Source organism: Patagioenas fasciata, chromosome 14 (genome assembly GCF_037038585.1).
Source record: "Patagioenas fasciata isolate bPatFas1 chromosome 14, bPatFas1.hap1, whole genome shotgun sequence".
In the NCBI taxonomy this organism is placed as follows: Eukaryota; Metazoa; Chordata; class Aves; order Columbiformes; family Columbidae; genus Patagioenas; species Patagioenas fasciata.
The window spans coordinates 11,682,280-11,696,276 of NC_092533.1; the positions used below are offsets into that span (position 1 = coordinate 11,682,280).

The 13,997-nt window shown below is 39.0% G+C and overlaps 1 protein-coding gene and 1 long non-coding RNA gene across 5 annotated transcripts in view; both read left to right on the forward strand.

Annotated features, from left to right (window-relative positions):
• Window positions 1–22: 22 nt before the first annotated feature.
• Window positions 23–13,997, forward strand: part of FABP6 (fatty acid binding protein 6) — a 38,250-nt gene continuing 24,275 nt past the window's right edge. For 2 of the 4 annotated variants that reach the window (XM_071814789.1, XM_071814788.1), the window contains exons 1-3: window positions 253–669; window positions 960–1,032; window positions 1,687–1,774. Coding sequence is in view for 3 of the 4 variants with exons in the window: in XM_071814788.1 (XP_071670889.1) it covers window positions 1,744–1,774 (31 nt within the window). In the remaining variant the exon portion in view is untranslated. Of the gene's footprint in view, window positions 138–252; window positions 670–959; window positions 1,033–1,686; window positions 1,775–13,997 lie in introns of those variants that run through there. The other 2 variants (XM_065849096.2, XM_065849095.2) reach the window with 2 other exon arrangements.
• On the forward strand, window positions 6,514–10,099 carry LOC139829114 (uncharacterized). The gene is made up of 3 exons (XR_011741394.1): window positions 6,514–8,381; window positions 9,285–9,328; window positions 9,959–10,099. It is a non-coding gene; the product is annotated as an uncharacterized lncRNA (long non-coding RNA).

A 13,997-nucleotide genomic window follows, 5' to 3' on the forward strand; every position in this document is an offset into this window, starting at 1 on the left:
TTCAATGAAGAGCCGGGAAGAGGAAGAAGGGGTGTGGCTTAGTGCTTTACAGGCCGTTACAGATTAGAGAGGTTGGGCCTTTATGGCTGTTCCGCCATCTCATTGGTGGAAGGAGGAGCCGCTCCCGTAGGAGGCCGGTAATTGGCGGAGGCGAACGTCTGTCAGGGAGGCATGAGGCAGGGGCCGCGCGGGGTCCGGCAGGAGCTCTGAGGGTGGTCGGGAGAGGGCGCGGGGGGAAGATGGCGGGGGCGGGAGGGCGGCCCTCGGGGGGTTCACTGGCCCTGGGGCGGCACCTCTGTAGGAAGAGGTCGGCTCTGCCTCCCGGTGTGTGCAGCGCCGCTTCGCGGCTGTAAGCGGCGGGTGCTTCTGATCAGTGCCGCCACCTGCCCCGCGCGGTGGAGGCGAACGGGGCCCTCCCTGGGGAACGGGCTGAGTGAGGAACTGTGGCGAGCTGGAGAAGGGGAGGAGGGTTGAGGGCCTGGCGTTTTTTGTGAAGTAAATCCACGCTTTAAAAGATTAAGTAGCGTGAAACAGGTACATGGGATAAAGGCGAAGTGATGGGAAGGGTAGAACCAGAGTGAACGTTATCCAGTCAGGTGTTCTGAATCAGGGACTGTTCCTGTCTGTGCCATCAATAGTTGTTGTCGTGTGGGCATTTTTTTCCCTCAGGTGAGAAATGTATTTCCTAAACAAAAACTAGTGTAAAAGGAAAGTTTTTAGTGTGTTATATGTGAGTTTACATTTTGGGAAGATAGGTCCTTTGCAGAAAGGAGGTTTTGTTAGAAGGAGGGGTGGCCAAGGAAGAAAAGTGGGAGCAACTGGAGACAGACAAAAGTGATCATGAATGGTTTTGTTCTTCCAAATGCTGTTCATATTGTTCAGCAACAAATTTTCTGAAAAGTAATAAATAAAATCCATTAATTTTTCTTTAAAAATGAATTATTTTTTTTTCATGTTAGTGACTTTTATTGGCAAACCTCAAAGTTGCTACCTACCATACGCTTACAATAGAAACAGAGCTACGGTTGTCAGGTAAAAACTTAAAAATATGAAGAACTAATGAAATTTTTTCAAGAGGTATGAGAAAAAAAATCTTTGATCAGATTTAAGGTTTGGTACTCATCTTTTTTCTCTTCATTGTAGGCAAAGAGAGTTACATGTAGTTAAAGCAATACAGTAACATGAAGAATTTTTAGTGATAATAGATGACCACATGAAATAGTCTTCTGTAACAGCAGAAAAAGCTATGTAGAACTCAGTGCAAGTAAAACATGATCTTGCAAGCTGCTAGCTGTAGGATTTTTAGTAAGTCACAAAGGCACGATTAATCTGCTCTGTCCTGATCATAGTGGTTTGACTTACATAACAGACATAGAAGCTCTTCCTTTTGTATCTGATAGTGGTTTACCTTGCATGGTGAACATCGTATCTGCATTATTTGTGGTGTAAAGCGTGTAATGTACATACGGGAACGTCAGTAAGAACTAATAGATGCATTTTTGGAGACAAATACATTAGGAATATAGTTAAATGAATTTGCTAAATGTAAAACTCCTTAATACATTTTTCTCTGTTTCACCACCATATCTGTTAAGTAAATGGTTTGGTAGTGTGGGTGGGTAGAATAGAATGTATTTATTGGAGGAAGGAGTAGTAGGTACTGAATTACAAGGTTTTTTTTTCCAGCCATGCTTGTAGCTTTGGCAGCCAGTATCACAGAGAAACAGCAGATGGATTCAGCGTATGATCTGTGGCTTAAAAGAAATCAGATTTGGTAAGCTTTTCCCAAACTACCTACTGTTAATATATCTGCATAAATAATTTTAAAACAATTTTGTTAGACTATATTTGTAAAAGATCTGTATTCCCTATCCTAAGGCCATAATGCTTTGAAAGATGGCAACTGTCTAGGAGCCCCTACGGCTGAACATGTTTGCTGGAATTCCAGAGAATAATGAGAAGATTTGTGTTGCTACTGAGTTGCCTTAATTTCAAAGCTATCTCTGTGCAAGGATTTCAGTTTTAATTCAGATCTGAGATTTCAGGTTTTTCTGTATGTTTTGCCAAGGAGAATTGAATAGTGACTTCACAGAAGTTGCAAATGCTTTGTAAAGAGTTTTCATCTTGAAGAAGCCTGGTATAAATAAATGGTTGTAGGAGTGGAAGGACTCTGCTGTTGTTTCCTCATTATTTTTGTTCTGTGTGACTGTGACAACATATGACGTGTAGAAAATTAAGACTTGTTTCCCAGAAACTTTTTGCCTTATTCAGATGAGTCCTAGGACAGATTGAAGAAACATATTAGTAAAGCTAGCTCATACGTAACACCAGAACTGTTTTCACGTTGCTCTCCTACGCAAAGAATTTCGCTGTGGTGCTTGGAGGTGCTCCAGCTGTATTTCAACATGAGACCAAACCATGCTCTGCATGCACAGGACTGTTCTGCATGTTCGAGGTGTGATTATCTTTTCAAATGCTGTTTTCCTTATTACTGTCTTATGCTAGTAGTAACCTATTTGTTCATCCCAAAATTAATATTGTGAGGAAAAGGCATCACACTAGCTAGAAGGGCCGGCAGGGTACAAGTATATGTATTGTCACATATATAAATATATATATATATTTATATTTTTATATATTTGCTTTTTGTTTGTTTGTTTTAGACTCAGGGGACATAGTACTATATTTCAAAAGCTTACAAACACTTTTACTTGGAAATTTGCAAAAGCAAAGTTGCCAGACAGCTTTCATGGTGGGAGGCCAGAACTGTCATGGTCCTTACTATAAAACAGCATGGCCTGTGCAGATACTTCATACGGTTGGTGATTTTAATTGTGCTAGCTGGCCAGTTCAGTCAGGCGCAGTTCGTTTCTCTGGTGCTGCTGTGCCCTGGCATAGAAGGATGGCAGTAAATTCTGAGCCTACAAGAAATTACCAACCAATACAAAGAGACTACTTAGCCCTTGAGCTGATGGGACATTGAGATCCAATAGCTCAGCCCAGCAGGCTTTTTGTTATGTTAAATTCGGATTTATGTAGATGAGGGCCATAAAATGGAAAATTTCCTCTTGCAAAACTTCAGCGAGGTTAATGCTCACTGAAATCCACCTTGCTTTTCAGCAGGTGTTGCTTATGGCAGACAGTTACCATTAAAATGTTAACTGTCATGTTTTACATCTACTGGAGACCCCGGCAACCCCTATGCTGAGCATAAGAAACGAACCCGGGTGTGTGGCTTGTTGAGGCTCTGAATTGTTTCATTGCAACAACAGAGGAGAGTATGTGCTTGACCCAAACAGTTTAAGCTACTAGGAGGTCCTAAAATAGAATGTAAACAGCTCTTTTGCAGTTTGTATGTTGAAAGGTGCTGTATGTGCTTTTAAAAAGAGGTAAATAAGGACATTTATATACCGCTCTAATGGCCGACAGAAATATGATGCCATAGGTAGCCCTTAAATGAAAGTATACTGACAGGAGGCAGGTAGGTGCAGGATGAAACTTGTAAGTTTAACAAAAAAGTGCTTGCTATATGATTTTTTTTTCCATCCTAAATTCCTTTGATCAGCATTTAATTTCTGCTTAATTTACATCTAGCCTGTAATCTCTTTAGGATAGGGTTTGTCTTTCTGTGGTTGGGTGCAAGGATGGAATGGAACAGTATACATCAATGGAGTATAATCGGGGTCACAGTAAAGGCTAAGTGCATGATTGCAGCATGTCTACAAATACTCAGCTTTCTTTAAGTTGATTTAGCTACCAGTAAAGTGAAACTGTGATAGCAGTCTCCAAAATGGGCTGCATCCTGGTAATTGCCCAGTAGCTGGAAATTGTGGTGGTTCTGGTATCTAGGCTAGCTGGATGTGTATAAGTTCACTATGCCTGTTCATGCTGCAGCTCATCTGTCTTAGTATCGGGATATGAAAGCTGATGGTGTAGGTTTGTAGGGAGTGGTTATAGCAGGATAGTAGATATTTTTCCTAATATCTAGTCTGGAGTGTAAGAATTTTAGATTAGAGGTTTACAATTTGAAGTTCTAACAACCTTGCTGAGACTTTGTGACTCCACACATTAAAGGGATTGTGGTTTCTATGCATTCACTAGCTCCAGTCTTCACTGGCTTTTCTGCAACAACACTGAGAAATAGTGTGTTACAGGAAACATCACAGTTTTCTCCCTGTGTCACTCTGAATCAGTGGCAATAGCTTCCTGTGACCCCACAAGTCAGGGTTAAGGGACCACAGTTTTATACTTTGTTAATAAACCCATTTTAACGTTATTCAGTGTTTGCAAGGCATATTCTGCTATTGTTAGGAAATTTTCAAGGTTTTCCTATTTAAAAAGCAAAAGTGTAACCAATAAAAGCCAAGGTATGTAAGCAATGCAGAGGAATGTAAGCAAACAAAGTGAAGATTTGGTCTTGATGGTAAGCTGCAGACTTACTGCTTCTATAACAAGTTAGGAAAGTAATGCCCTTCAATTGTTAATTACATTTAAGCTGTTTTGAAACTTCATTAATGATTTATTACAGAAAATTGGTATGGAAGGAGAAACTTATCAGTCATTCCTGTAATGTTTGGTTACTGATTTTTGTAGCTATATGAATGTAGAGGTCATTTTGTTACATTTATGAATGATCATTAAAGGATTTGTAAAATCTCACTGCATGCACACAGGCCCCAGAAGTCTACCCTGCAATTTGAAAAGTTAATTACATGCTAAATTCCTCGTGAACAAGAGAAGTCAATAACTGGGGCTTTACCTAATGTCCATGTAGAGATTTGGTGTAAATCAATCACCATACTTGGGGTTACTTTAAAAAAAATGTATCTATAAGTGAGCCCTCGGGGCACAACACTGACATTAACTCACTGCTGACATGTCTCCCTTTTATTTTATAGTTTTATAGAAATGTGAGTCTGAAACTACTTCCTGTCTTGTAATCTGACTGATTTCTTCTGAAATCTGTGCATCTGTATGTACTGGTGGTATCCATATTGTATCTCCACATATTTTTCCATTCAGATAAAATAAAACAACTTTGAAGATGCACAGTTGCTAATACCGTTATTGTTTCGTATCTTGGCATCTAGAACCTTATCTCTAGTTTTGCATGCATACGTTATAATTGTCTTTTAATAAAATACCTTTCATTATTTTACTATTAATAAAAAGTCATCATGCACTAAAAACTAGGTCTATAGTATTTCTCAGACTGTGATCATTGTTATTAAAAAAATTAACTTATTGATTATAACTCAGTAAATCAAAATTAGTCTAAAATGTGACCAAGACATCCTAGAGCAGAGTTTGCAGGGTAGCCTTTTCAAAAGTATTCAGTGTTCATCGTGCTGTGGGCCAGAGATGTGCCAGTGTACCTGCCAGGGGCTGGTGGACTGAGACACCTCTGGCAGCACATGAGCTGCCTTGCGTCTGAGCCAGGTGTGAAATACTCTGGTTGCTTTCAGTGGAACTACAAGCCTCACAATGGGCTGGCAGCCCATCTGGTCACCTCTTCATCCAGCATGGCAGGCGGGGAAGTACTTCTTCCATTCATCTGCTCTGACAGACCAGGTGGATTCCATCTGGGAGATGCTTATTGGCTGTCGAGGGCCTAAATGACTAAGAAAGTTTATTTTCAAGAGTGCTTTAGGTAGAGGGAGGTACATGACCTAATTTAGGTGTCTAGGCAAAATGGCCAGTTTAGGAGCTCTGTTAGTGGAGAAAGAAATCCTCTCAGGAGGGTTATTCAGGATGCTGAAGTGGCATCTGAAGGACCATCTGTCCTTTTGACTGTACAGGTACTCTAGTTTCACAGTTTAAACACTGAAATTGTGATTATCACCTGTACTGCCATATTCTTAAGAGCTAAAGAAGGTTCTGCAAATGTTAACAAGTATCTCCTCAGGCATTAGGCGTCCTTTCTCTTGGGGCATCTAGCTTCTTTTTGTCTTAATTTTGAGTGCTAAAGCAAAGTACTTTAAAAAGCATGAAATCCTTAGTGTCTCTAAGTAATTTTGTAGCTAAAACAATATTTATGTTTTCAGGGCCTACATGAAATGTAATGAAATTCCTGACTCTATTTAGGAATCAAATTACTTATACACATTCTTTAAACAGACGTGAGTATTACTTATAGAAGTGTTCTTCCTGAACAATTTTTGATTAATTTCCGTGATGGTTTTAGGAAGATTTAATTTTCCTGTTCTAAAATAATGTGGTTTGCATTTTCTGTGTCTTGCAAAGAGCAGAACTGTAGCCGGTTTATCCTCTTTGGATGACTCAGTGCCAAGAGCAGCACACTTGGGGACTGTGTTACTGAATTTAATATCTAGTGAAACCAAAAACTGGTTTCCTTCAGATGTTGTGTTTTTTTTTTTTTTTTCCTTTCTTTATAGTGAACAGAATAGGATATATTATTACTCAAGTTTTAGGTGATCTTTTAGCCAGAGTCTCATGGTATTTTAGCATAAAGTTGTATAAAAACCCCAATGTAAAGAAAATAATTTGCTTCAAGTAGTCTAGACAGTGTTGATCTTTCCTGTGGGGAAGGCAAGTCTCTGTATATTGGGATATGGTGAGTTATTTCTAACTTTGTGAGTTAACGATAACGTATGCATTTTAATTTTTCTGACTCATGAATATTTGTGTATGCTCCTTTCTACTATATCTGGCTACTGCTTTTGCACAGTGATCACATGTCCTTTCACAACTGCAGATATTTGCAAGTAAAAGCTTACATTTCAGTTTGAGGATTATGAATTTATAGGAAAGCCATGTATTTTTGTAAAAGTGCTTAAATATTTCTAATCAAGCTCCCTAGGTTTGATAGGGGTTGGAGAAGCAACTGTCTAGTTGTGTCTTATGTAGAAATTTAGTTGTGAATTTTTTCTGTAGCTATGCAGATTCCTTTATCCGCTCTAAAACACAGTCATGACTTTTTGTTTTGTGGATGATCAGATGATTTGTTTTGCGGGACCATGAAATTAGAATATTTTATTGGATGTTAAATGCAGAAAAGATAAAATCATAGATGCATGTGAGCTCTTTCAGATCAGATACCTGTTATTAGGAGTTGACTTACCATAGCAATGAGTTCAGTATAAATAAATATCCAAGCTTTCGTACTGCAAAGTTGTTCCCAACAGTATGACCTTCCAAACCCTAGTTTGGAAATTATTTCTTGATTGATTCAAGTCACGAAATCTCATGGTTACTGCGGCATCTTTGTAAGAAAGATGTGTGGAGTGTTTCAAAAGTTGAAAGTACAAAAAAAATGCTTAAGGAGGGACTGGCATTTGAAGTCAAAAAGCCTGTTTGGGCATCTGAGTATTTCCCTCTTTTTTTTTTTTTCTGACCTTTTCCTTTGTTCCCTTATTTCTAGGAACATGCTAGCCAGTTAATTTTGTTACTGTTTGAATGAGAAGAAAGTTATGTACAAGTCTTTTTTTATCTGTAAAATTGTGCCCGAGTCTTTTCTGCAGGATTTTCTATGTACTTGTGTATGAATGACAGGAACTTCATGAGCTCTTGTTTTCCGTGGAAGTGCACGAGCAGGCAGCACATTGCTCTCTTCCCCAGTAATGTATGATAACTATCCCTTCAGCTCAAGGGCTGCTCCACAAATGCATCTCACTGATTTAAGACAAGCTACCGAACAGGGGTAGGGAAATGGAAGTGTTTATTTGGACAGCATATTTTTCTTTTAGTGTTTCTTCCAGTTAAAGTACTTTCAAAAATTCAGATTGCAAGGTACGTGAGGTCTCTTTATATGTTTGTATGGTGCACAAAACAATTGGGCCCAACCCTGGTTATGACCTTTACCTCCTACTGTAGCACAAATAACGAAGTGGCTTTTCCTGCAGTACCAGGAAGACTGTATCACATACAAATGTGTTGCATTTTATCCTCCAGCCCGTACTATAACTGCAGTGTCATTCCTGTCCTGATCCCTGCCTGCCTCCATATGAAAACACCCATCTCAAATTAATGGCTGTATTGTTGAAGAAATAGTTGGTTTGGCATAGGCTGTGGGTTCAAATGCACAGGCCACTGACATGCCTGTAATGCATTGGTGGCATTGTCACTGGGATCAATTGGGAGGCCTAAGCTCAAGTGTAGGTGAATTAGCATGGTAATTAATTTATAATAGAATTTCTCATAGAAGTCTTCTCACCAAATTACAAAAGTCTCTTTTGCCTGAAATAATTTGTCAAAGCAACTCTTTTGCTTTTTGGTTGTGGAAACATACTAGTGTTTCTGGCTTGTTCTATACCTGTAGACAAGCTCTGTTGACCCCAGGATCCAGAGAACAACTGTTGAGTGGTGGCTTTTCTTGTGGTCCCTGGACATAAGTCTCACGTCAAATAGAAGGAACAAGAATGGTAAAATACTGACCTTAAATACTTACAGAAATGGAAATCGTACATAGTCTGTTCTCATGTAGGTTTTTGTGCTGACAGAACTTAAGAAGATGGGACAATAGAGGAAAGAGAATTGAGTAGTAATCATTTGGAACTGTTGCACTTGCTGAGCTGAGGCAAGCAGCTGCCAGTGCATCTGTGACACTGTGTCCTTCTCTTTGTCACTTATTTGTAGCCTCAGCTTTGCTGGCTGTGAAATACAGACAATAACTTCTCATTCACAAAAGTGTAATGTGGCTTAATTATAGTAAATGTTTAAAAACAACTTGAGAATGAAAAGTGCTATGTAACTGCTAAGTGTTATCCTTGACAGAAACACTAACCAGATAATTAGTCTTTCAGATGCATCTAGTTATTGCATAAATTAAAAATTAATTTCTGTCCTTAACTTAAGAGTTATTGACACATTTAGCTTTCTTGCTAATTGGTTTACATGACCAATTGGATGTATTTCAGTAAAATGCCTGGTAAAGGCAAATGTATTTTCCAGCTAGACAGTGCCTTACATGCAACGTTTATATATGAACTGGCTACAAATCAGAGCTAAGCATCGCAGTAAGGTCAACAAAATAGAACAAATTTGTATTGGGATTTTCTAGGTAGATTTCAAAAGTGGACTTATAATTGGCAGTCCCTCTCAAAGTCACCTTGACTTCACGGTTTACCTGAATAAGAGTGAGTAACTTTTGTCTCACATCCTTGTCTTATTGTCCACATGCCATTCATAACTGCCGTGTTTTGTAATTGGGTCTTCCTTTGAGTTTAATATCTGCCTGATCTTTTGAAATTCATAAAATGGAGACACTATGGAGACACTGTGGATTCCACACTAACTTGGTTCTTTCTGCCTCTCTTGTGATACAGCTTTGAAACCATTCAAAGGCGAGGAGTGTGGCATAAATGATAAGGTAACCAAGTTTTTCAAGCCCTTCCCCTCCCTCAAAAAGACCAAACAAAAATATTGAAAGCTTACCCAAGCCACCCAGTTAAGCTCTCAGTTAAAAACAATAACAACCACCAACCAAACAAAAAAACAACCAACAAAAAAACCCAAAACAACCACAGAACCAGCTGGTACAGGGGTCTGCAGTTCTCGTATGTGTGTGTGGGGAGAAGCCACTCTGAGCTGGAATCTTCCCATACCATATAATCACATCAATATAAAGATATTCAGGATAATAATCATTACTGATACAATTCCATTGACTTGTAAATCCAGTTACACTGGGGATGAATTTGTCCCTCATGGTGTCTGCAAACACACACACACAAAACACAACAGTTGGAGAGGCCATGGCCCATTTGTGTATGCTAATGTCTCTCTGTCCAGTATGCACATTTCTTCTCTTTATCAGATGCTCTCGCACTAAAATTAGAATAAAAATGCGGTTAGCCATTTTCAATGCCAGACTTTTTTCCTGGAGTTTTTTTCTGGTAACTTTTTGCTGGAGGATTCATTCTCATTCCTTCTTTCTCTGTTTCTCTTTTCTTTTTGTCTTTCCAAGAGTTCCCTTTTATCCACTCTCTTACTTCCTCAGGCCTCATCTGACATGCACGGTTTACGAAGTCAAGAAACACTGTCATCACAGACAAGTATTTTCAGCTCTTCTCATCTTGAAAATGTCCCTCAGACTGTATGTGTCCCTGTCTATTCTGTGTGTTTTTGCATTCTTGATAAAAATAATTAATGGTACCTAGTGTTTAATAAAAATAACTTTCTCATTAATTTTACATATCACAGTTATTGAGACAGAATATATAGGGAAATAAGCTATGGAGATTGCTCTCAGTCATCCTTTTGGGGAGGGGGTTGGATTGGGAGAGTTGTGTCCATATGTCCTCACTTTCTTTGGAAGACAGTACAAATTTGTAGCTACTCAAATTAAGGTACTTCTTACCCCTTACTTTCTTTCCCTAAAATGAGGACTAGCTGAGGACATGTTTGTGGTCTTGTCAGTAGCCTAGAGGTATGCAGGTAGCATTCAGCAGCTGGAGCTGAGTGCTCTCATCCCACCTCATCTTTAACAGTGAAGTCAATCTTGCAGAATCTCTCTTTCTTTGTCCTGTGTGATGAGCAGCTTTTCATTTGCATCAAGAAATGTGTGATGCTTAGAGTGCCAGGTGGGAAATACCTTCCTTCACCTAATAAAGAATAGCTGTGCTGTAACATTGTGATGTCACATGCCTTAATTCCATCAGCAATTTTGTATTTGTGCCTGTGTCTAACCAGGCTTGGTTAGCCTGGAGTTGTAGAGACCTTTCTTTGCTAAAACCCTACGAGCATTAAGTATGCAAGGAAGAAAATGTTGTGCTGCTTTCAGGACACAAACGTTCCCCTGCGTATTGACAGTAAAATATGCTTGGCATGCAGTGACTTTCAGTGCTCCCTGAAATAAGAGTACTTAAAAGGTACAGTCTGGCCAAAAGACTGCAGAGTTCAATCATTAACACAGTGAAATGACAACATGAACGTGAGGTCCTGATTATGAAGTTCCTGATTATCTGCACGTTTAACCACTCTAATTCTTTCTAGCTCATAAACCATTTCGTTCTCTTCAATATATCACATTCTGTTCTCTTACACATCTTTATTCTTGTCAGCACCTCATGTTCCATTTTCTTGTAGACCTTAAGTTGTAGCGCCTGTTGTGCTCAGTGTATTTCAAAACAAGAAAAAGTGTATCACCTCTATTTTATTCACATCTGACACACATTTTCTTACCATTACCTAATCTAATTCCAGGTAGGATCCATTTATGGAGTATTCAGCCTCAGCCTGTCAGAGCTCATCAGCAATACCCAGTAGGGTCCTTGGCAGTTCACTTTGATAAAGTCAGGTCATTTTTTAATTGCTCTTACCACGTTATCTTGTAACTTCTAACTCTGAGAAAACACCATTTGCAATTGGTTTGCACAATTCTCCAGGCTAAGAGCTTGCTCTGTTGTCTTTCAAGGGTGTGCTTGGTTGTCAATGGTTGGGAAGTTGTGTTGTCCTCATTCAGAGACTTCCTTTATCAAGTCTTATAGCCATAGGAAAAACATTTTATGATCCCCAAAGAAAAGAGGCCGTGGTTCTGATACTGTCATCAATAAACCACTGTGGTTTGTTATGTCAGGGTAAATGCTTGGGAGCTGGCCCACAAAACCGTGCCAGAGATGACTAAAATAAGACACTTGATTATCCTGTCAGTGAAAAGGACACACGGTGATGAGTGGAAAAGTTTGCAAGATGGTAGATGTTGCTTGTCCAAAAGTTTCCGGAATGTAGGTTTGAAGTGACGGAATGAAAATGGAAATTCTAAGAAATCCTTTTTACTTGGTCCTGTCACAGACAAGTCCATAAAATTACAAATGCCAAGGTATAACACCTCTGTCACTGTGTCACTCAGCCTGTGTTTGGCCATGACTTCTACATATCTATCTATTGGGAACACTAAGGCAGAAAACTAATATAATTAGAATTTATCTTGAAAATTTGCAAAACATTGTTTATTCCTTTTAACTGCACTCTGTAAGATAAAAGTGGTTGGATCTTATGTATGAGCTCCTGCATTTGTTGTTTGTGTTCTACTTGGCAGTTGAAGTCAATGGAAGTTTTGCCAGAGCGTAATGTGCAGAGCTGGATTCTTGCTTATATTCAGTGAGTTATTTTGTTAGCAAGAATCCGTGAAGAGTTTTGACAGGTGATTTTGGGATGTTGAACAGGGTTTCAGAGCATTTCAGTGAAATTTTAACTGTTTCATTATGGGGGTGGGCATTACAAGGATCTAAGCAGGAAGGCTGTGTCGTCTCATGGGATGTTTTTCCCCACATCGCCCAGTTTTCTGGAGCTGCGCACAGCCCGTGGGCTCGCCGAATTCAGGACTTTGTGAATGTACCTCTGTCAGAGAGCTGGAATGGGCTTGTTCAGATTTTTGCAATTCTCCCATTGGTCAAGTGACTTCTAAAGCTGCAAAAGCCCAATTTTTATACTGTTGTTGAAGTTAGCAGGAATGCTTGCATTTTTGTCATGTATCAAAGTCCTGTCTTTTTTCTGTCTGGTTAACATCAAGTCTTAGTGTGGAATTTACTGAGGCTGTATAGTATTTTCTACAAAGTTTCTTGGGGTATCTGTAGGTCCGGAGTTTCAAAGCTGTAATTAAAGCACATAACATATTTTCTAGGCAAATGCTCAATGTCACCACATTTTGTGGTTTGTTTTTTGTTACTGGCTAATTTAAATACTAGAGAATAAGTTGAAGTAAAGTAATATGCCTGCCTTAGGGAAGGAAACTTGAATAGTAGCTACTGCAGATTCTTAAATGGGAGTAGAATGCATGAAAATAGTGTACAATGTTCAAACACATGATGTTATATCACCGTGGTAATAGCAGTAATGTCAGATCTTTAATTACGTATGAAGGATGATGCGGTATTAGTATCTTTTATAATGCCAATTCTCTTATTTCTAGAGTTGTCTGACTGAAACTCTCCCCACCCTCCAGCAAATAATAAAAATACAAGCCTTCAACCACTATTTTGCTGTCCTTGTGAGGAAAGATGTTGGTGTAACTATGCTGCATTTCTTTATAGTTGTGCTAATCTAATTCCCCGTGTGGAAGCTTATCACAGAATAAGGGCCAAGTCTGCAGTACCAAGGATATGCTGATGTAGCTGTGTAGCACAGTTTATTTTAACAGATGGAGTTCCACCCTACTACAGCTAAAACCACCATGCTGAATAGTACATACTCTGCTAGGAAAAGATACCTTTGCCAGCCTAGATTTATTTCTGTTCACTGTAATGGTTGGTTAGAAGTGTGGTTGTTTTTCTTCATGCTTCCAGTAGGCATAGGCTGCGAAAACATCGAGAACTGATTTAAAAATGCGTTTTTTCCCAACGTAGTTTATACGAACTTGAAAAATATAGAAATTAAACTGCAATAGAGATACTTCATTCTGAAAAAGGACATATGACTGGGGTTTTTTTGCAAGATTATAGGATTCCTCTATTTAGGTTCAAGCTAATTAATGGAATAAAGAGAGGGGAAAACCAAATGAACTGTACCATGTCATTCTATTTATTATGGGGGAAAGATTTAGAATTATTTAGAACGGCAGCACTGCTTCCGAGGAATCTGCATTTTATACAAGGTTCATTTTTTGTATGTTTGTGTTCTGCAGTCTAGATAATCAATGTTGGAGCACCACTGGCACTTGGTATTACTTTCACCCCACTGTGATTACTCTGTCGGTTAGATGTTATGTTTACTGAATGTTCCATCACCAGTTCTTGTACTTCAGTCTAGTATATGTCTGGGGGTGGTCAGTTTGTTCTGCTTTGGCATCCATTTGAATGACAAAAATCTTCTTGATTTTCATGATGTATCCTATCAAGTGACACATTTCCGTATTAACTAAGGTATAGTGAATCATGCAATGCAATGGGGTCTGTGTCCCAAAAGAATCAACACAATTACATCATGCTGTCTCTTAAAGATAATGGAGAAATTGCAGTTAGAATTCTTTATAAATGCTAAAGCAGTGAAATATCTTAGCAGTGCAAGGGAAGGAACAGAAGAAGGAAGGAGAAAATATG